Source organism: Panulirus ornatus, chromosome 37 (assembly GCF_036320965.1).
Source record: "Panulirus ornatus isolate Po-2019 chromosome 37, ASM3632096v1, whole genome shotgun sequence".
NCBI classification, from domain to species: domain Eukaryota; kingdom Metazoa; phylum Arthropoda; class Malacostraca; order Decapoda; family Palinuridae; genus Panulirus; species Panulirus ornatus.
The window spans coordinates 713,965-737,839 of NC_092260.1; the positions used below are offsets into that span (position 1 = coordinate 713,965).

Below are 23,875 nucleotides of genomic sequence, written 5' to 3' on the forward strand. Positions count from 1 at the left end.
AGGGTAGACCATAAGCGAAGTACGACCTCCATTGGTTTCTTTAGATTATCGTAGATAGGGTAGACCCTCTAGGCCCAGCTGAACTGAGACTGTCCCTCAAGAGACGGACCTCGCGGGGAGCCTGGCACTGTCATGGTGTCAGAAATAGGACGACACCATAAAGACATGAGAAGGAAGAACCTGCAAAATGATAAACTAAACAATTTCTTAAAGGCGAGATCTTAATGAATATGTGTCTGTGGTGGTGATGTGAGGGTAGTCGGTTCTGGTGTGGGGACAGACTGCATGGTGGCAGGAGGTGGTTGGTTGATATTGTTTAAGGGTTGAGGAGTATTGTCTGGTCTGGGACCGGGACGATGTTCAGAATACTGGAAAACTTTCAAGTGGTCATCATGTTTCTCACGAATGTCTCCTGTATATAAACGTCGAACCCTAAATCTATGGCCCTTCATATGAGTTAAACGTTTATAAGGACCAGAAAAGTTTGGATCAAGCTTAGGAGCCTCACTTCTAAATTCTTGCACCTTTGGTGTTTTTGCGGACTTATTAGCCTGATCCGTAAAAGTTGTATTTGCTTTATCTAGATTTTCCTTGATCCTCTGATGAATCAATTGAGTCGTTCGATACTTTTTTGCTACAATTGATTTCTGGACCGCTGGACGTGAGGGAGGGGACGTTATAATGTTATACGGCAGCACTATCAAAACCGTGCAAGGAGTGGAAGGGTGTCTCCAATTGACTTATGATATGCTGAGTTTAATGAATATTGGACATCAGATAGGTACTCATCCCATTCATCATGATCAAAATTAACGTTAGTGTGAAGAGACTGAAGGATTTTACGACTCAACCATTCTGCCAGGCCATTCGAGGCTGGGTGATGTGCCACTATATTACATGTAGTTATGTTATACAACCTACAGAGTTCTTCTAGTAATGAATTACTAAATTCTCCTTCATTATCTGTGACTAAAATCTTTAGTGCATTATGTCCGTCTAAAATACGTTTCTTGAATGCTGTAGAGAGTGTGGCTGCGTCTTTATTTTGAACTGAGACTAATTCACAGTATGTTATGAAAGCATCAGTAATTACTAAAACAGATTTGTAGCCTACCATGGACCTAGGTAAACCTCCTGATATGTCCGTATGAACTCTTTCCCATGAGTATGAAGGTAAAGTGGGACTTCTCGTGTGTTACAGATTTGGCACCTCAAAATATGATCGTAATCTTTTTTCTGCATTGTTCGCCAAAAATACCTCAAACGAGTCTGCTTATAGCATCAATTTGCGCCTTGGGTGTGCGACCTGGGGTGAATAATGTGATAACTTCAAGAAATCCTGTACTAATGCTGTTGGAATGATTGTTTAACAACACGGTCGGGTACGTTTAATCTCGCGTCCCTCCATGACTCCTTCTGCTAAACACAATTTTCTGACTGGCACAGCTGCCTTACCATCCAAGGAAGGTCGTTTTCCCTTTAGGAATTCTGACAGGACCCCAAACTAGGTCATCTCGTTGATGCTGTTTCAACCTGTCCATATCAAAATCTACGGGTCTATTGTCTACAGTGACTACACCCACTCTGCGGGAAAGAGCGTCTGCAGCTACATTTGTTGAGCCTGAAAGGAAACGAAAATCTAGGTCAGTGGATTGTGCAGTTAGAAACCATCTCTGAAACTTTCCTGTTGGATCTTGTCGTTGAAAATGCTTAACAGTGCCTTGTGATCTGTATAAACCGTAATAGAGTAAACCATATATACAGTCATTAAAATGTTTGATCGCCCAAACTACTGCAAGGCCTTCTGACTCAGTTATTGAGTATTTCGATTCTGTCTTTAAACATGAACGACTCGCATAAGGTATGGGAAAGAATCTATCCTTATTTGACTCACGCATAAGTACAGCTCCAAGACCCTGTTTACAAGCATCTGTGTGCTAAATGAGGGTTTCTCAAGGTTGGGTAACGGAAGGATAGGCGCCTCAATCAAGTGTTGCTTGAGTAAGTTAAACGCATTGTCTTGCGCTGTAGTCCACTTGGAATGTAATTCCCTATTTCAAAAGTGAAGTGAGTTGGTGTGAGATCTTCCTGAAATTAGCGATAAATCTTCGATAATATCCTGCTAAACCAAGGAGGGCTTTGACTTTGTCTACTGTGGAAGGCATTGGCCATTCTACAATTGTTTTAACTTTATGTGCATTAGGTTGAATACCGTTCCAGCAACGGTGTGACCTAAGTAATCAATCCTTGTTTGTAGAAAGAAGCATTTAGATAACTTGATTTTTAGGTTTGCATTCTTAAGTCGTAGGAATACTCTCTCAGGACTTTCAAAATGGGAAGGATGTCGGGAGATATGACAATTATATCACCAAGATAAACTAATACATCTTTGCCCAGCATGTGACGAAAAATGTTAGTTATTATCCTTGAGAAGGTGATCACCAGTGAGGAATGAAAACCGAAGGGCATGATGCATATGAACTGCCAATGACCATCTGGCGTGATGAACGCATTCAGGGGGAGGCTTTCCTCTGACAGCGGAATCTGCCAAAATCTGCTCAATAAATACAAAGTTGAAAATACCTTATTGTTACCGAGGCTATGAAGAAGCTCTGATACCACTGGTAATGGGAAACGGTCTTTCAACGTGACCTTGATGAGTTTTCTAAAATCTATGATGGTCTAAAAGATCCGTTATTTTTCGGATCGATCAGAAGTGGTGAATTCCATGGCGATCATGATTCCTCTATAACATTATCATTCAACATATCCTGAACAAGCTTGTTTGTTATGTCGCTGTGTGCGTGTGGCAATCGATTGCCTGGGACGTAAATGGGACGCGTGCCTTTAAGTTAATAGTGTGAGCATCCAAGTGAGTTCTGCCGAGGGATTCTCCTGATAAGGCAATAGTAGACCTATCCTGGTTCAGTAAATCTGTTAACTGGTCAACATGCTTGGTTAATACTACCTTAGAAATCATGTCAGGGGTAATGGTGGGGAGCTGACTCGAGCCGTGCACTGCTGAGTCAGGGGTAGGAGGAGTACGTGGTGGAGGGTTAATGGAATTTGAGACTAGACGGATGTCAAACTCATGTAACTCCTCGTCTTGAATTCCTGACTTCAAAACGGAGAATTCCACAAGCTTAGTCCCTCTACGGAGACGGACAGGAGTGGATTGCGTACCTCTTCTCCATCTGAAGTCTCATGAATAGAGGCGTCCATCGATAGTCCTCTGACATTTATTGGGGGGGTTTAGCAACTACTCTAAGTGCAAAATTACCCTGACTATGTCCTAGTCAATGATCATGCATCCATGTTTGAAAAAGTAAGAGTGGAACCTTCGTTAACGTCTCACCATGGAAAGATATGTTTGTTTTTAGTTTACCAGAGCAATGAATGGAAAAGTAGAAAGGATCATATATTGTCAACCGTGAGGCAGGGCTTGGGAATAGATGTATTAATAACTCTGACTTGAGTGAGAACTTTTCCCCGACAATGGGAGGAAAAGTACCATCAATACAAACAACATTTTCGTGATAGATAGGACATATCCTATGTTGTACCATAGAGTGGCGTCCTGGTAACAAGTTAACAGGAAAAGTTACACCACGAACATTGTAAGGGGTTATGGTAATGACCGAGTCGCCTATGCGAATGTTCAATATTGCCTCTTACGTCGAGACTTTCATTCAAGATACTTTTAAGGGATGGACAAAATTTTGAGCACTGAACAAGCTGAGTGCGCATTAATGGTTGAATATAATCGTAATGAATGACATCTGCTTCCGTGCCGCTGTCTAGAAAGATTGTGATAGTCTGATCCTAAAGAGGACCTACAAAATGGAAACTTTTAACGTGAGAAGATGCCGAAGAACGAAAATGTCTTAAGAATTCTTTATGAGATGGAGTCCTGTCATGAGAGCTAATACTTGGCATGCAATGAAGTGTGTTTAAGCGTTCCTATATGAACACGTGTTTGGTGGTGTTGGGCGCGAGCGGGTGAGGGTCAGCTTGTTGTCTGACTGGAGGATGTCCAGGCTGTAATGCGTTTGTTTTGGTCAAGGCGTGAGAGCAAGTCCGTCATGTTAGGACACATATTCGCCGTATATCCTGGTTGGCGACAACGGATGCACGTAACTGTATTTGAGTGTTTCTCATCAATGATTCGCTTTCTTTGACCGCGAGACGAATTAGTGTGTTGACCACTAGGATGTTTCGTCACACTTTGGGAAGCCGACACCATCCCCAGTGTCTTGCTGTTGGAATATCCGCCTATCTTTTGAGTGTAATTCAATAATTTTGTAAGTGACCATGATGGGTCCATATTCTCATTAAGTAACCGCCGTCTTACGTCTGGAGGCAGGTCTTTTAGGGTGAAGGTGATGTGTAATAATCGCATGAGTGTTTACACATGGGTGTCAGGGCTCATTATGGCTGATATCCAAGATCAGGATTCATAAGCCTGCCTAACTAATCTCATTCTTCCATGTAAGGTACTCAAGTGATCAGGAACTGACGTATCATCCATGTACGTTGTGTTAAGAGCACGTAAAAGGACGTGTAGTAAACTATCTGAAAATGGTTCCTCACAACCTAATCTAAACAATGTTTTGAATTCTTCCCAAGATATACAGTTCTGAATGTCATCTGAATCATAAACGATCTTAGCATAATTGTTAGGCTTATTGAAATCGATGAGGTTTTTAGCAGCCGATATAAGCGCTCCGTCTCCTGAATCACCATTATGTTCAACAATGTCCTCTACATTTCTAATCCACCGATCAAAATTTGACAGTTTACTATCAAATAACTCGTGTGGTTCCCTGGCGTGTTTTAGTGTAAGAACAGTTTGTTTGTGAAGGAATCGATTGTCCCGAGTTGCCGTGATGTGGAGGGGGAGGTGGGTGTGGATGAGGCAACGTGTAAAAAGGTTTCTATAGGTCATCTTTGTCACCAGAATCCGTCAAAACAGCATTGTTTGACGTCGCCATTTTAGAAGGCTGGTCCCGTTTATGATAAGAGATTCTAGGTAAATTCCTAAGTACATATGAACCTTTACGTCTATCACATGGGACCTTGTCGGACATGTATCAAAGTAAAAGGAGGCACATGATTGCCAAAAAGTTAAAGTATGAATAACAATTTTGACCTAATCCAAAATATATATCATGATTCTTATTTGAAAATGTTGTAATGACCTGAAGTCATAAGTTAAAAAACTGAAGACAATGATTTTACCAAAGGTGTACGTATCAGTATAAGACTGTATTTGAAAGCAGTCATCACTAAGATATATCATGATTACATGAAAACGCAAGAAGGAATATATAGAATGATAGATGGAACCTTAGATTAATTGGTGAAATTACAAAAGTGAATAGTCATGTCAAGAAGCACAGAAAAGTAAACGTGTCTATATGTATAGACTAAGAAGCAGAACCACAAAAAGAGCATACCTCACTGAGTGAACCATTTTGACTGTTCTTATGTGAATGGGAGAGTCCTCTAAGGCGTCTTGGGTGTAGCGAGGCGATGTGTGCAGAATGGCGGCTCGCTAGCAGGTTGAGTGTGCGAGCGGGGCGGGGCTATGTGATGACGTCTGGGATGTCGTCATGAATGATGATCGCGCGTCTCTCGAGCAGTTGTCGAGAGGGCCTCTAAGTTGGTGGGAGCGGGATCGCTGACCTTGCTTGAGACGTCTCGATGTCATGACAGCACTGCAAGGCTGTGGCGCTGTGTTGATTTCCCCTCTTAACGACATAGTGTCAGTAGTGCAATAAAGGCGTATCTTCTATGCAGGGAGGTATGGGCGATGGATTACGTAGCTAGCCGTAGGTTCAGCCATTAACGTCCACAGGAGCGAGCACCAGGACTGTTTGCTGTGTCAGGTAGGCTTGTATGAATGCTGGGAACACCAGGCATAGAAATGTGTAATAGGGAGTCCGTGGTCACGTAGGTTCTTACGTCGCTGCCACCATTTGTAAGGTTGAGTTGGTAAGATGGAGATCGGTTCTTTCTTCGTTCAGTCATGTTCAATGAAGATTAGGTGGCATTTGCAGTTTTATATGAAAAATAAGTACATATCTCTATGGTACTCTGGACTATGGTTTTATGACACACTACGACACTCACTAGTGAACGGTGTGACGAGGGTGGCCAGTGTGTTCCCACAGGTAACACTGGCAGGGGTTGTATTGGAGACCGTCAACACCCATCCAACAACGTGTTCAAACAAAGCATCAGCTCTTACGTGTTCAAACATCCCGATTAACAGCGGCTCATGTGAACAGTGAGCCCGTGGGCACATTCCGTGTGATGCAACAACATATGTAGTACAACTCACAGTGAAATGATAAAACTAGATAACTCATGAAAAATTAATGGTACGCGTGTTTATCCTACACTACCACTGTTATTTTGAACCAAATTCTCCTGCCACTGGTTCCTAGAACAACTTCTTTCTGCTACTGGTCCACAGAACCAATTTTTCGTACTGTCACTGGTTCATAGAACCAATCTTTTGTCATGGCACTGGTCCTTAGAATAAACTTCTCGTCCTCCCACTTGACTATAAAACAAACTTCTGCCACTGATCCTTAAATTAAATTTTCGTCCTTCCACTGGTTCTTAGAACTAGCATTTTCTCCTGCTATTGGTCCATAGAACCAACTTCTCCTGCCACTGGTTCTTAAAACCAACTTGTCTTCCCGCCAATGGTCCTTAAAACTAATTTCCTGCCACTGGTCTTTAAAACGAACTTCTTGTCCTGCCACTAGTCCTTAGAATGAACTTCTCTAGTCACTGGTTCTTGTAACCAGCTTCTGCAGCTGGTCCTTAAAACCAATTTCACCTTCTGCCACTGGTTCTTAGAGCCAAGTTTTCCTCCTGCCACTGGTCCTTAGAACCAACTTGTCATCCTACCACTGATCAGTAAAAACAACTTCTCGTCCTGCCATTGGTCCTTAGAACCAACTCCTCCTATCACTGGTTCTTAGACGTCAACAATTTCTTCCTGCCGCTGGTCCTTAGAATCAACTTTTCGTCCTGCCAGTGACCCTTAGAAACAACTTGTCCTTCCACTGACCCCTCAGAACCAAATTCTTGTCGTGCCAATGGTCCTTAGCATTAACCTTTCCTCTTGCCACTGATCATTAGGACCAACATCTCCCCCTGCCCCTGGTCCTTAGAACAAACTTTTCGTCTTACCACTGACCCTAGGAAATAACTTTTTTACCTGCCATTACCTTAGAACTAACTTCTCTTGCCACTGATCATAAAAACCAACTTCTCACACAGGTCCTTAGAAAGACCTTTTCTTGCCTCTAAGCCTTAGAACCATCTGATCTTCCTGCCAACTTGGAGCCAACTTCTCGTTATGCTAGTGGATCGGTCCTTCGAAACCAATTCTTCATTCTGCCACTGGTCATTAGAAATAACTATTGGTCTTCCTAATGGTAATTGTTACCAAATCTTTGTCCTTCAAGAGGTCCCTAGAACCAACTTTTCCTGCCACTGGTTCTTGAGCCAACTTCTCGTACCACTGGCCTTTAGAGCCGACTATTCGCCCTGCAATTAGTTCTTAAGAAGAACATTGCGTTAAGCCACAGTTCCTTAGACTCAACTTTTCCTTTTGCTACTAGTTCTTAGAACCAAATTCTTCTGTCACTAGTTTTTAGAACCAACTTTTCGTCCCGCCAGTGGTTCTTAGACGGAACCCCTCGTCAAGCCGCTGGTCCTTAGAACTAATTCACTAATTCATCTTTCTGCCACTGGTACATAGAACCAACTTCTTGTCCTGCAACTGGTACATAGATCCGCCTTCTTGCCGTGCTTCTAATTATTAGAATGAACATCTCCTACCACTGGTCCTTCGAGCTAACGTGTCCCTCTGCCTCTGCTCCTGAGAACCAATTTGTCCTCCTGCAACTGGCCGTAGAACCAACCTCCCCAAGTGTCACTGATACTCTAAACCATCTTCTCGTAATGCCACTGGTCCTTAAGACAAAACTTTCCTGACATTGGTCCCAAGAACCAAGTTGTTCTGCCACTGAGCCCTAAAACAAACTTCTTGTCCTGCCACTTAGAACCAACTTCTCCTAGCACTGGTTCTTGAAATTAACTCCTCTTACCACTGGTTCTTAAAATGACCTTCTCCTGCTACTGGTTTTAGAGGCAACTTTTCGTTCCGCCAATCGTCCTTAGAACGAACGTCTTGTCAAGCCACAGGTCCTTGAAACGAAGTTTTCCTCCTGCCACTGGTCCTAAGAACTTTCATTTCCTTCTGCCACTTTTCCATAGAACCAACTTTTCTTCCTGTCATTGTCCTTGAAACTACTTCTGCCACTGGTAGTTAGAACCAAATTTTTCTCGAGCTATTTGTCCTTAGAATGAGATTCTTCTGCTATTTGTCATTAGAACTAAATTCTCTTCCTGCCACTGGTTCTCAGAACCAGCTTCTCTTCATGTCGCTGGTCCTGGAAGCCAGCATCTGCTACTGGTCATGAGAACCAATTTCTCCTTCTGCCCCTAGTTCTTACAATGAACTTCACCTACCACTCGTCCTTAGAACCAACTTTTTCCGCCACTGGTCAATAGAACCAACTTCTAATGCATTTGATCCTGAGAACGAACTTTTCGCCTTGACAGTGGTCCTTAGAACCAACATTGTCTTCTGTCACAGTTTCTTTGAATCGATCTCTTCTGCCACTGGTCCTTCGAACCCCAATATTCTCCTGCCAGTGGACAGTAGAACTAACTTCTCTTGCCGAGGTCCCTACAACCAACTTGTTCTCCTGCCACTTGCATTCAGAACCAACCTCTCCTTATGTCACTGGCCCTCAGAATATTTTTTCGAAATACTACCGGTCCTAAAAATGTGGCTTCCTTTCCTGTCACACATCCTTAGAACCAACTTCTGCCACTGATCCTTAAAACGAAACTCTTGTTTCTGGCTCGTCCTTCGAATGAGCTTCTCTTAATACTGGTTCTTAGAATCAACTTCTCCTGCCACTGGTCCTTGGAACGATTTTGTGTTCTGTCACTGGTCCTTAGAACCAACTTCTCACTACCGCTGTTCATTAGAACCAACTTCTCCTTTTGCCACTGGCCCTTAGAACCAACTTTGTCTCCTGCCACTTTTCTTCAGAACCAGTTTCTTGTCCTTCCACTGATTCGTAAAAACAACTTCTCGTCCTGCCACTAGTCCTTAGAGTGAACTTCTCGTCACTGGTCCTTAGAACCAATTTCTCCGTAGGCCACTGGTTTTTAGAACAAATTTCTCCATCCACTGATTCTTAGACCCAACATCTGCCACAGTTTCTAAGAAGCAACTTCTCCTGTCGCTGGTCCTTAGAACCAGCTTTTCGTCCTGCCACTGTTCATTAGAATCAACTTCTGCCATGTTCATTAGAATCAACTTCTGTCACTGGTTTTTAGAACCAACCTTTTCTTCTGACACTGGTCTTTAGAACCATCCTGCCACTGGTTCTTAGAACTAAACTTTATTCCTGCCACTGGTTCTTAGAACCAACCTTTATTCCTGCCACTGGTCCTAAGAAACAGCGTTTCGTCCCGCTACTGACCCTTACAAACAACTACTTGCTCTGCCACTGGCCTTTAGAACCAACATGTCGTCGTGCCAATGATTCTTACAATCAATTTCTCCTACTGCCGCTGATCATTGGAACCACCTTCTCCTGCCACTGGTTCTTAGAATCAACTTTTCCTTTGCCACTGTACAAACAGCTTCTTGTCCTGCCATTGGTCTTAGAGCTAATTACTCCTACAGCAAATGATCATTAAAACAAACTTCTCCTCACTCTGGTCCTTAGAAACCTTCGCCTCTGAACCTTAAAACCATCTTCTCTTCCTGCCACTGGTCCTTAGAGCCAACTTCTCGTTTAGCCAGGGGTCCTTCGAACTAATTTTTCATCCTGCCACTGGTCATCGATCACAAGGTTAAAAAGAATGAGTGAAAGGGGATCGCCTTGTTTGACCCCACGAGTCATGTTGATTTACTTCGATATGGGTGAAGGCTCGGTCATAAATCGATATAACGTTTGCTCTGACTGGGGCTGGAATCCCCTTCCGTGACATGGCCTGCTCGATAGTACTGTGATTAACACTATCGAATGCTTGTACCACACCGAGGAATGCCAGTTGCACAGCGTGGGACTGTGTTCGCTCACGACCGATGAATGCGTCCAGAATCATGGAGTTCTCGAGGCATCCGTCCACAGGGACGAATGCCTTTTGAGTTCCATCGATTTGGACGAGGATAGAAACGTGGCTGCTAATGATTTTGTGCAGCAGACGGACTGCATGTAGCACACGAGATGGTGATCGGTCTGTCGTCCTTAAACTGTGTTGGGTTTGGTACTTAGGTATCAGTACCGTCCTGTTTGCCTTGAGTGGTTCAGGCAGTGTGGAGGTGGCGATCCACAGATTACACATCTCGCAGAACACCCGCGGTGGAATGGACTTCAGGCGTCTCGTTTGCATTCCGTCGGGACCGGGGGAGGATGTTTTGGTGGCTTTGAGGTGGTGTGCTTCCTCGCCCGCGGTTATAACCTCTGCTAGTGGTTTGCTATATAAGTCTTGATCAGTAATGACACGTCTGTCAGGCTTAGAGGGCAGAGAGAAGAGAGCTTCCCAAAAGGGGTAGAGGGTTTTCGGCCCAACCGAAGTTGGCGGAACTTTCCAGTCGCCTTTTAGGACCTGTCTAACTTCCAGCGACTTATTCGTTCGAGAAAGCCGCTGGGTTTTACGGTATTGCTCTCTGCGGAGACGGTTTCCACGCAATGGAACCACGTCCGTCCGTCGTCCGTTGCCTGCGTCGGTGTCGTCTTGATCCGCCTTCACCGCGATCTTGGCAGTCGAAGGGTGTACCACCGGAGCTGACCAACTTTTCGGCATGCTCTGTGGCCACCCTGATTGCAGAGAGTCTGTCCCCTCGGTGCGAATGCCAGAGGGCGGCATTTAGCAGTTCCTCGCCTCACGCCGGAGTTGTGGGACTAGACCCTAGTGTGTCCAGATAAGACACAGTCTCCGCGACAATACAGGTAATAAATTGGAGTTGGGGATCCCGTGGAGCGTAAGGGACAGATAAAACCGTGGGGTACTCTCCACCAGGAGCGGCAGACTCTCCCCTATCGAGGACAGCCTCTCTCCCGTACTGGTGGAGCCTCCCCCACCGAAATTAGCACGCACGCGCCTCCGGGACGTGATGCCTCCTCCCAGGGTACCACTTCGTGTGTTACCTCTTTTTGTCGCTAGGACACGTTTCCCATCCGACTCACTACGCGCCACCTCTCCTTCACCGGTCTCGTGGTGAGGTTTAACGTCCAAGAGCAACTCTTGAACATGGGACTTATAGGATGCTTTCCTTCTGACGCTCTTATTGCCTCCACCGTCCGGCAAGGAACGATAGCCTACAACCGCTGGTTCACGCCCTGGTCAGCGACCAGAGAAGGACCAGCTGCCATTGTCACCTCTGCTGTAGCGAGGAGCTCTACCTCCTCGTCAGACCACCTTGCCTTCGCCAAGACGTGCCTGGTTGCCAACTCCTGGTGGAAGGAGTTGGTGGAAGGCTGTCTTTCGAGGGCCCTACAGCCCCAAAAGGTGGCAAAGGTGGACCCACTATGTGGGCAAGTGGAGAAATTGTCATCAGCCGCTCCTCTTTGGCTTGGGTTGGCCTCCGACATACCAACAGCGGCTGTTACAATGTTCCCAAAAGAATTTGTTTCAACGTGACGGTTACCACGGAATGAAGACCCGTGACAAGGGTAGACGTCACGGAAGGGTTCACACAGAGCTAGTGCCGGGAGGAAGCAGAGGACTGCGGTCAAGCGATGGAGGCTGCCGCTGTGTTCAGTCCTTCGAACCAACTTCTGCAATTGGCTCTAAGAACCAGCTCCTTGTCCTGCCAAGGATCCTAAGAACTAACTTTCCCTCCATTGGTCCTTAGAACCAACGTATACTCCAGCCAGTGATTTTTAGAACATTATCTCCTCCTAACACAGGTCTTCAGACCCAACTGCCACATATCCATACAACCGATTTCTCATCCTGAAAATGTTCATTAGAATCAAGTTCTCTTCCTACCTTTGGCTCTTAGAAGAAACCTTTCCTCCATCCACTGGTTGTTAGAACCATTTTCCCAGCTTCTGGTACTTAAAACGTACTTTTCGTCTTGCCACCTGTCCTTCGTCGCAACTTCATTTCCTGTCTCTGGGCTATCGAACCATCTTCTGCAAATGGTCCATACAACCGTCATCTTGTCCTGCAACTGATCCTTTGAACCAACTTCTCCCTCTGCCTCTGGTCCTGAGAACCAACTTCTTTTCCTGCAACCGGCCGTAGAGCCAGCCTCTCCTCGTATCACGTGTCCTCAGAAACTTTCTTCTCGTAAAGTCACTGGTCCTTAAAACAGCTTCTGCTGCCATTAGTCCCTAGAGCCAAGTTGTCCTGCCAATGAACCGTAGAACGAACTTTTTGTCCTGCCACTAGTCTTTAAAACCAACTTCTGCCACTGGTTCTTTGAACTAACTTCTTGCCCTGCCAATGGTCCTTAGAATTAACATCTGCCACTGGTTCAAAGAACCAACATCTCCTGCCTTATGTCCTTAGAACTAACTTCTCCTGTAAGTGGTCCTTAGAACCAGCTTCTCGTCCTGCCATTGGTCCTCAAAGCCAACTTCTCTTCCTGCCACTGGTCCTTAGAACCAACTTTTCGTCCTGCCACTGAGCCGTAGAAACAACTTCTCGTCCTGCCACTGGCCTTCAAACCAACTTCTCGTTGTGCCAATGGTCCTTAGAATATATTTTTCCTCGTGCCGCTCTTCATGAAAACGAACTTCTCCTGCCACTAATCCTTACAACCAATTTTTCGTCCTGCTACTGCCTATTAGAAACAACTTCTTGTACTGCCACTGGTACAATAATCATTAGAACAAACTTCTTATTACACTGGTTCTTAGAAACAGCTTCTCCCGCCTCTGGACCTTAGAACTAACCTCTCGTTTTACCAGTGTTCCTTCGAACCAATATTTCATCCTGCCATGGTCCTTAGAAAGGACTTTTTGTCCTTATAATGGTAATCATTATCAATTCTCTGTCCTTCCACTGGTTCTTAGAACCAACTTCTGTTGCCAATAGACATTAATATAAACTTCTCCTGCCTCAAGTCCTTAGATCCAAATCTTTGCCCTGACTCTGGTACTTAGAACCAGCTTCTCGTCCTGCCACTTGCCCTTAGAGCCAACTTCTTCCTTTGCTTCTGGTCCTGAGACCCAGCTTGTTCTATAATTGGCAATAGATCCAACCTCTCCTCGTATCACTGGTTTTCAGAACTATCTTTTAATAATGCCACTGGTCGTTAAAACAAAATTTTCCTGCCGTAGGCTCCCAGAATCAAGTTTTCCTACCACTGTTCCTTAGAGCTCATTTCTTGTCTTTAGAACCACCTATTCCTGCCACTGGTCTTAGAACCAGTTTATCTTCTTGCCACTGATTCGTAGACCCAACATCTGCCAAAAGTATTGAGAAGCAATTTCTTCTGACACTGGTTCTTAGAACCAACTTCTTGTCCTGCCGATGGCCCTTAGAACTAACCTCTCCCGCCAATGGTTCTTAGAACCAGTTTCTTCTGCTACCACTATTTCTTAGAACCTATATTTGCTTCTTCCACAGGTCCCGAGAAGCAGCTTCTGCCCCTGATCCTTAAAACCAGCTTCTCGTCCTGCCACTGTTCCTTAGAATCAACTTCTCGTGCCAGCAGTCCTTAGAACTACCTTCCCCAGTGACTAGTCCTTAGAACCAACTTCTCCTCCCGCCACTAGTCCTAAGAACCATTTTTTTTGCCTTGCCTCTCATAATCGAAACGAGCTTCTGCTACCGGTCCTTGGAACCAATTTCTTTTTCTGTCGCTGGTCCATAGAACCAATTTCTTGTCCTGCAATTGGTCCTTAGAACCGTCTTCACGTCCTACAACTGATCCACAGAACCAACATTTCGTAGTGCACTGGTCCTTAGGCCAGCTTCTTCCTCTGCCTCTGGTCCAGAGAACCAACTTTTTTCATGCAACTGGCTGTAAAAACTAACTTCTCGTGTCACTGGTTTTCAGAACCATTTTCCAATAATGCCTCTGGTCGATTAAATCAACTTTTCCTGCCATTGGTCTCAATAACCAATTTGTTCTGCCACTCATTCTTAGAACGAACTTCTTTTCCTTCCACTAGTCCTCAGGAACTACTTGTCCTGCCACTGTCTCTGAAAACCAACTTCTTTTCTTGCTAATGGTCCTGAGAACTAACTTTTCCTTCCACTGGTTCTTAGAACCAACTTCTCCTTCTGACACTAATTCTTAGAACCAATTTTTCGTTCTGTCTTTGATCATCAGAAACAATATCTGCTCCTCATGCTTCTGATTTCGTACCTTAGAACCATCTTATCTTCTTGCCTCTGGACCTTAGAACCACCTTCTCTTCCTGCCACTGGTCCTTAAAGCCAATTTCTTGTTTTGCCAGTGGTCTTACGACCAAATTTTTCATCATGTGACTGGTCCTCAGAAATGACTATTCGTCTTTCTAAGGTAATTATTACCAACTCTTTATCCTTCCACTGGTCCTTCGAACCAACTTCCCGTGCCACTAGTCCTTAGCACCAGCTTTTCCTCTTGCCACTAGTCTTTAGAAGCATTTTTTGCCCTGTCTCAGGTACTTAGAACGAACTTCTTTCCTGCCACCGTATCTTAAATAAGATTTCTTTTCCTGCCATTGGTCTATGAAACTATCTAGTTGTCCTAAAACTGGTCTATGGAGGTGTCTTCTTGCCTTGCAACTAATTCTTAGAACCAACGTGTCCCTGTGCCTCTGGTCCTGAGAACTAGCTTGTTCTCCTGCAACTGACCGTAGAACCAACCTCTCCTGGTGTCACTGATGCTCTGAACCATCTTCTCGTAATGCCACTGGTCCTTAAGACGAACTTTTCCTGATATTGGTCCCAAGAACCAAGTTGTCCGGCCACTGGTCCTTAGAACGAGCTTTTCTTCTGCCACTAGTCCTCAGAACCAACTTCTTCTCCCACTGGTTCTTATAAACAAGTTCTTGTTCTGCCACAAGTCATTAGCATCAATTCCCCTGCCACTGGTGCTTAGAACCAGCTTTTCGTCCTGCCACTGTTCCTTAGAACAAACTTTTAACATGCAACCAACCTCTCCTCTTGCCTCCGGTCCTTAGAACCATCTTTTTGTCCTGCCATTGACCCTTAGAAACAACGTTTTGTCTTGCCACTGACCTTTAGAACCAACTTATCGTCGTGCCAATTAGCCTTAAGATAACCCTCTCCCGTCACTGATCATTAGAACCAAATGTTCCTGCCAGTGGTCCCCACAGCCAACTTTTCATCCTGCCAGTGGTCACCACAGCCAACTTTTCATCCTGCCACTGGTTCCTAGAACCAACCTCTCTTCCTGTCAATGGTCCTTAGAACCAACTTTTCGTCCTGCTACTAACCCCTAGAAGCAACTTCTTGTCCTACCACTGGTCCTTATAACTAACCTCTGCCACTTATCATTAGAATTAACTTTTCCTCCTCAAACTGGTCCTTAGAAACAACCCACAACTTCGCCTGCCTCTTGGCCTTAGAACTATCTTCTCTTCCTGCCAATGGTCCTCAGAGCCAACTTCTTGTTTTGCCAGTGGTCTTTCGAACCAATTTTTCATGTTGCCACTGGTCTTTAGAAATAGCTTTTCGTCCTGCTAATGGTAATTATTACTAACTCTGTCTTTCCACTGGTCCTTAGAACCAATCTTCCATTCCATCAGTCATTAGAACCAACTTTTCCTCTTGCCACTAGCCCTTAGAAATAAATTTTTACCCTGCTTCTGGTGCTTAGAACGAACATCTAGTCCTGCCACCGGTCCTTCGAACCAACTTTTCCTGCTGCTGGTCCATACAACCAACTTCTTGTCATGCAACTGGTTCGTACAACTGTCTACTCGTCCAGCATCTGATCCTTGGAACCAACTTCTCGTCCTGCCACTGGTCTTTAGAGCCAACTCTTCCCCTTGTCTCTGGTCCCGAGAATCTACTTGTTCTCCTGCTCACTGTGTAAAACCAACCACTCCCTGTGCCACTGGTCCTTACAACCATCTTCTCGTAATGCCACTGGTCTTTAAGGCCAACTTTTTCTGCCACTGGTCTCTAGAGGCAAATTGTCCTGCCATTGATCCTTAGAACGAACTTCTTTTCTTGCCACTAGTCTTTAGAACCAACTTCTCCTGACACTGTTTCTTAGAACCAACTTCTTGTTATGCCAATGATCCTTAGAATCAACTATTTTTGCTGCCACTGATCATTAGAACCAACTTCTCCTCCTCCCACTGATCCTTAAAACCAACCTTTCGTCCTGCAACTGACATTTAGAAACAACTTCTTGTCCAACCACTTTTCTTGAGAACTAACTTCTCTTCCTGCCACTGGTTATCAGAACGAACTTCTCCTCACACTGGTCCCTAGAAATAACTCCTTTTCCTGCATCTGGACCTTAGAACCATCTTTTCTTCATGCCACTTGTCCTTAGAGCAAACGTTTCGTTTTTCCTATTAGTTTACGAACCAATTTTTCATACTGCCACTGGTCCTGAGAATTAAATTTTTGTTTTTCTAAGGGTAATTTTTTTTTTTGCAAATCTTTGTCCTTTTTGTGGTCTTTAGAACCAACTTCCCTGCAACTTGTCTTTAGAACCAACTGACCTTGCCACTAGTCCTTAGAACCAAAATTTCGCCATGCCTCTGGTACTTAGAATGAACTTCTCGTCCTGCCACCGGTAATCGGAACCAACTTCTTTTCCTGTCATTGGTTCATAGAGCCAACTTCTTGTCTTACAACTGGTCCGTAGAACCGTCTTCTCGTCCTGCATCTGATCCAACTTTTAGTCCTGCCACTTTTCCTTAGAGCCACTTTCTTCTGCCATTGTGGTCCTTAGAACCAACTTTTCTTCCTGCGACTTAGAACGATTTTTTTACTCCTCCTACTAGTCCTTAGAACCAGCTTCTTTTCCTGCCACTGGCCCTTAGAACTAACAACTTCCAACACTATTCCTTAAAATCAATTTCTCCTCCTACCACTGGTCCTTGTAACCAACTTTTCGTCCAATCATTGGTCCTTAAAACCAACTTTCTCTCTTACACTGGTCCAAGGAATCATTCCCTCGTCCTGCCGCTGGGTCTTAAACTAATGTATCCCCCTGCTATTGGTTTTAGAACGAACTTCCCGTCCTGGCACTGGCCCATAGAACGAACTTTTATGCACTGACAGTGTTCCTTAGAACCAATTTCTTCTGCCCTTGGACATTAGCACAAACTTCTTCCTACCACTGGTCCTTAGGGCTATATGTTTCTTCTGACACTGCTCCTTAGAACGAGCTTCTAGTCCTGACAGTAGTGCCTAGAACCAATTTCTTCTGCCAATTAATGTTAGAATAAACTTTTCCTCCTGCCACTGTACCTTAGAACCAACCTTTCTTGCTGTCAGTGGCATTTAGAATCAATTTTCCCTCCTGCCACTGGCCCTTCTAACCAACATCTCCACCAGCCACTAGTCCTTAGAACCAACCTTTCCTTGTGCCACTGATCCATAGATGCAGCCTCTCCTCCTACTACTGGTCCTTATAACCGACCTGTAACCCTGTCAATCCGTAGAAACAATTTCTCCCGCAACTGGTCATTCAAATCAACCTCTTCTGCCAATAGTCATTAGAACCAACCACTCTACCTACTACTGATCCTTAGAACCAACCCTTCTTCCTGTCTCTGGTCTTTAGAAACAACTTTTCCTGCCACTGGTACTTAGACTCAACGTCTTCTTCTCCCTCTGGTCCTTAGAACCAACTTTTCCTTCTGTCATTGGTCCTTTTAACCAACTTTTCGTCCTGCAGGTGGTCTTTAGAACCATATTTTTCTCCTACCATTGGTCCTAAGAACCATATTCTCGTCTTACCACTGGTCCTTTGAACCAACTTCTCTTCCCACTGGTTCTTGAAAGACTCTACTGCCACTCGTCCTTAGGACTGATTCTACTAGTGATCTTTAGGACCAACTTTTCGTCCTCTCACTGGTCCTTTGAATAAAATTCTAGTCCTGGTACTGGTCCTTAGAACCAACTTCTCCTGCCACTGATCATTTGACCCTACTTTTCTTCCTGCCACTGTTCCTTTGAACCAACTTTTCTTCGTACCAGTGGTCCTGAGATCCAACTTGTCCTTCAACCAACTTCTATCACTGGTCTTCAGAAACGACTTCTCTTACAGCCGCTTGTTCTTATAACTAATGTTTAGACCTGCTACTAGTCCTTGTAACTAACGTTTCCTTCTGCCCATGCTACTTAGAACTGACTCTTCCTCCTGGCAATGGTCCCTAGACTCAACTCTTTCTCCTGCTATAAGTTCTGCGAACCAACTTTTCATCCCGCTACTAGTCCTTATAACCAACTTTTCCTACCACTGAACATTAGAACCAACTTCTCTTACCACTGGTCCTTAGAACCAACTTCTACCACTAGCCCTAAGAACCAAAATTTTGCTCTGCATCTGGTCATAAGAGCAAACTTTTCGTCCAACCACGTCATTAGAACCAACTTCTACCATAGAAACAACTTTTTTTCCTGCCACTGGTCCCGTCTTTTCGTCCTGCAATTGATCCTTCGAAGCAATTTCTCAACCTGCCACTGGCTCTTATATCCAACATTTCCTTCCTTCCACTAGTCCTTGCAACCAACTGTTCGTCTTGTCAGTGGTCCCCAGAACTAAGTTCTCGCCCTGGTACTGGTCCTTAGAACTAACTTCTTCTGCCACTGATCCTCAAAACCAAATTATGGTCTTTAGAATGAACTTCTCTCCCTGCCATTGGTCCTAAGAACCAACATATTCTCGTGCCGGTTGTTTTGAGAATCAAATATCCCTCCTGCCACTGGTCCATTGAACTGATTGGTCCTCATATCTAGTTTCTACTGTTACTACTGGTCCTTAGAAATAGCTTTTCCTTCTACTACCAGTGCTTAGAACCTGCTTCTCTTCCTGCCATTTGTCATGAGAACTAACGTCTCCTCCCGTCACTAGTTCTTAAAACCAATTTCTCGTCTTGCCACTGGTCTTAAAACCAACTTTTCATTCTAGAATTGGTCTTTAGAACCATCTCTTCCTTTGGTCTTTACGACAAGAATCTTCTGCCACTCGTCCTTAGAACCACCTTCTACCATTTATCCTTAGAACCAACTTATCCTACCATTTATCCTTAGAACCAACTTCTCGTACCATTTATCCTTAGAACCAACTTATCCTACCATTTATCCTTAGAACCAACTTCTCGTCCTGGTACTGGTCCTTAGAACCAACTTCTCTTCCTTCCACTGATAGTTCGGCCCACCTTCTCGTTCTGCTACTGGCTTTTAGAGCCAACTTCTCGTCCTGCCATTAATCCTTTGAACCAACTTTTCTTCGTACCAATGGTCCTTAGAACCAACTTGTTCTTCTGCCGCATGCCTTTAGAACCAACTTCTCTTAACCAAAGTCGAATCCTGTCACTTGTCCTTTGCGCAAACTTTTCGTCCTGCCGCTGGGTCTTCTCCGCTGCCACTAGTTCTTCTTAAGACCAACATCTCTTCCTGCCACTGGTCCTTAGAATCAACGTCTCCTCTTACTATTGGTTCGTAGGACCAACCCTCCCTCCCCTCACTGGTTATTAGAAATAACGTCCTCTGCCACTGGTGCTTAGAACCAACTTCTTATCCCGCCAAACTTTTCTTCCTGCCACTGTTACCAAGAACCAACATCTACTTCTGGTCCTTGCAACTTTTCCTTCTGTCATTGGTCCTCTTAACCCACTTTTCGTCCTGCCTCTGGTCCTCAGAACTATATTCTCTTCCTACCACTGGCCCTTAAAATTATATTCTTGTCCTACCAATGGTCCTTGGAACCACTTTCTCCCGCCTTTGGGTCTTAGAACCAACTTTTCGTTAAATCACTGATCCTTTGATTCAAGTTCTCCTCCTGCAACTGGTCCTTAGAACTAAAGTCTCCTCCTATCACTAGTCCTTAAAACCAACTTCTCGTCTTGCCACTGGTCCATAGAGCCAACATCTGCCACCATCCTAAGAACCAACTTGTTCCTCTGCCTCTGGTCCTTAGAACTAACTTCTTTTACTGACATTGGTCGTTAGAACCAGCGTTTCATCCTGACAGTGGTTCTTAAAACCATATTTTCGTCCTACCACTGGTCCTTAGATTTTTCTTGTCCTGCCACTGGTCTTTAGAACTAACATTTCCTAACAGTGGTCCGTAAAACTAACTTCTCGTATTGTCTTTGGTCCTTAGAAGCAACTTCCCTTCCTGCCACTGGCCATTTGACTCAGCCTGTCGTCCTACCACTGGTCCATACATGCAAATTCTTGTTCTGCCACTGGTCCTTAGAACCATCTTGCCTCGAGGCATGATGTCAATCCCTGTATCCCGCCCCTCCGTTATTGATTGCCTGCTGTAATTAGGAATATATAGTATTGTATTTGCAACTTACATGACCACACCCAGTTTCATAAGGTCAAAATATTAATGATTTGTTTTTCTTTTAGGGAAATGTAGATTGGAAAGTTCTGCTATACAAGACACCTGAAACGACAGGAAGAGATTCTAAGAAGAGATCAAGTGTTTGCAAGTGGCTAATAGTTTCTCTCTCTCTCTCTGCAGAGAGAGAGAGAGAGAGAGAGAGAGAGAGAGAGAGAGAGAGAGAGAGAGAGAGAGAGAGAGAGAGAGAGAGAGAGAGAGAGAGAGAGAGAGAGAGAGAGAGAGAGAGAGAGAGAGAGAGAGAGAGAGAGAGAGAGAGAGATGGTGTCCAGACTGGGCATAACCCAGCGACAGCAGCGTGGCCTGTGGTACTACCATGGTCTGCTCACCTGTGGACAGGAGATTTTTCTTCTTATCTTCCATAAGACATATCGTGGAGGCCAAAACTCTATCAAACAACACATCTTTAGGCTTCTGGAGGAAGACCATAAGATCAAGTCTCAAGCACCATTAACTGATGCCAAGAAGGAGAAGCTTTACAAAAAGCAGTTTTATGAAAAACAGAAACAGATGTTAGAGGGCCAAACGCCTCTGGAAGATATCACATTATTATATAAGTTACTGAGGAACAACAGGATCTGCGACCTGGCTACTGATGACAATATATGGACAGATGAATCCCAGAAATTAGAACATTGGATTCATTTCATCAAAGATGAACGTGACAAATTGTCCCACGAGTCACTGGAACTCTCACAACAGGAATATACCGAACGGATGGAAAATCTGATGAGAATAGTGAAAGGAATGCTGCTTGAAGCTGGAAGACAATTTAATGAAGACTTTAGTCAGCTGTCCACCTGCCTCTGTCATAAAGTGAAGGCTATTCAGGAGACAAATATCATCGACAATCTGGATTCTTCCAACACAGAACATTGGCAGAGGCTGAAACGAATTCAAAAGCTGCGTCGAGAGCACGAGGAAAGAGACGCATTTGATGGGATGATGAGGGAAATGAAAAAGAGATACGAGGATCTGTGCCAAGTACAGCCCGCCCCATTGCTGCTGGGGTATAGCCACAAAGCTGAACTGCCTGAGATATTTGTCTCCATGGAACTCCAACAAGATAACGTAATGCATAACATGGGTGAGGATAGAGTTATCGTCACCCACGACCAGCTAGTGACAGTCAAGAGACCAGATGGTACCAATCCAACAGTGGTTATTGTCCAGGGAGAAGGTGGTGCAGGAAAGTCCACCCTTATGAAAATGGTTATGTATCATTGGTTGAATGAAACAGAGGAAATTGAAGGACTTTCATCCATTCCCCTCATGCTATTCATTGAATGTAGAGACTCAACCAAGGAAAGTCTAGATGACCTTCTCCAACAGTACAGCCCTAACACTAGTTCATTCTATGGTCCTGATCGTTTGAAGCAAATTGTAATGAGTCAGCCACTCATCATCATTGTTGACGGCTATGATGAGATCAATCCAGCCTCTACAAAGCTCTTGAATGAAATCTTTGGATACTATGGAGACCATATTAGAGTCTTTGTTACAACAAGACCGATTAACGCAAGACAGTTAGCAAAGATAGTGCCCGAAACAAAGATCAAAATGATTCTGCAAGTCCTAGGAATTCAGGAGAACCAGCAGCCCAACTTTGTAAGAAAACTTCTGCAAGTTCTACTAGACAGTGACGAAAAGATTCAGCACGAAACGCACATGATGATGAGGTACATGCGTGGCCTGACGGAGGACATGCGTAGTTTATTACATAATCCTCTAAACTTAAGTTTATTTGTGCTTTTGTGGGTCGAGAAGCCTGAAAAGATGAACTCCATAACCTCCATGTCTGCGCTGTACGCAACATTTCGTGAACTAACTACAAGTAAGGTCACTGAGAGACTGATGGAGAAAGGTCCAACGATGTCGGAAGCAGAAGACTTTTGTCAACAGTTCCTAAAGTATTTTGATGAATTAGCTTACGAGACTCACTTCAGGGGTGAGTTTGAGTTAAAAAGTGAAACTGTCATGGAACTGTGGAGGAAGATATGGGACCTGAGACTTCCAGATGAAGCAGGGGAAGACTTCTTATCCTCGTATTTCACAACTAAATTGTCCAGAGACCAGTTCACGCTCACCAGGATATACTGCTTCCGACACAGGTTAGAGCAGCAGTACTCTTGTGCTAGCCATCTTGCTACATTAGCCATTCAACGAACACCAAATTCGACGCTTACAGAGTTATTAGAACAGTCATACAGTAATAACCAAGATCTGGAAAGTAGAATGGATGAAGTGATGACATTCCTCACGGGAATATTACACATGAAAAAAGTCTTGCCTACATTTGCAAGAGAGATCATTGATCTTGTGGATATGCAGCAACGTTATAGCTTGGTGGTGATGGATACTTTGCTCCATCATTTAGCAGAGTGTGACACGGATATCACAGTGCTACAAGCTGCGCAGGCGAGACTCCATCTCTATCACAAGGAAGGGACTCGCATCTGGGTAATCAAGTCTGGGAGGTACCTGCGCTCTCTCCCACCCTTGTTAGCCTTAAGACCCGTTGAGGAGCTCTCCCTTGAAATTCCTGAAAACCCAGAAACTCTCACTTCTCTATATCCCACCATCCAGTATGCTTTAAAGATGAACATTAAGATAGGCTTGTACCTTTGTTACCAACGGGACGGGTCCCAGGAAAAAGACGACAGGAGTCTACAAATATTCTCGGGTACCACACTGTTGGACGGGTTTCGGGGACGCATCAGTGTAGGTGGGGTGCGGCTGCTGCCTGAGACGCTTGAAGTCCTGAACCTTGAGGAAGTGGATGTGGAAACCTTAGCAAATCTCGCTACACGACTCCATAGTCTCCACAAACTTAACACCCTGAGTGAGTATATATCCTACATTATTTCTTCAACAAATATTGATATGTTTCTCAGGGAAATATAACTGTTAGCAATGCCTAGCCAGGCAGGGAATGAGGCAGGCACATCCTGACATCCCTAACGCAAACCCGTCCATACACACTGATATATATCTTTCGTCATCCTACCCAGGCAGAAGAGGGGAAGCAGTTACACCCAGACATCCGTAACACAGACCCATCCCCATACACTGGCTGTCTGGTTAACTGGCCTCCATCCTACCTCGGCAGGGAGGAAGACAGGTACATCCAGACGTCCGTAACAAAGAAATGTTCCTACACACGTATACATGGCTGGCTGGCTGCCCACTGTCCTACCTCGGCAGGAAGGAAGGCACACAAACCCATTCATCCTTAATATAGACCCATCCATACACACT

At 44.5% G+C, this 23,875-nt stretch overlaps 1 protein-coding gene across 1 annotated transcript in view; it reads left to right on the forward strand.

The window, feature by feature from the left end:
• The window catches only part of LOC139760449 (uncharacterized), an 85,186-nt gene that overhangs the window by 45,201 nt on the left and 16,110 nt on the right, over window positions 1–23,875 (forward strand). Inside the window, exon 3 of the mRNA XM_071683686.1 lies at window positions 20,626–23,459. Within this exon, the coding sequence (XP_071539787.1) occupies window positions 20,879–23,459 (2,581 nt within the window). The 5' untranslated portion in view covers window positions 20,626–20,878. The remainder of the gene's footprint in view (window positions 1–20,625; window positions 23,460–23,875) is intronic.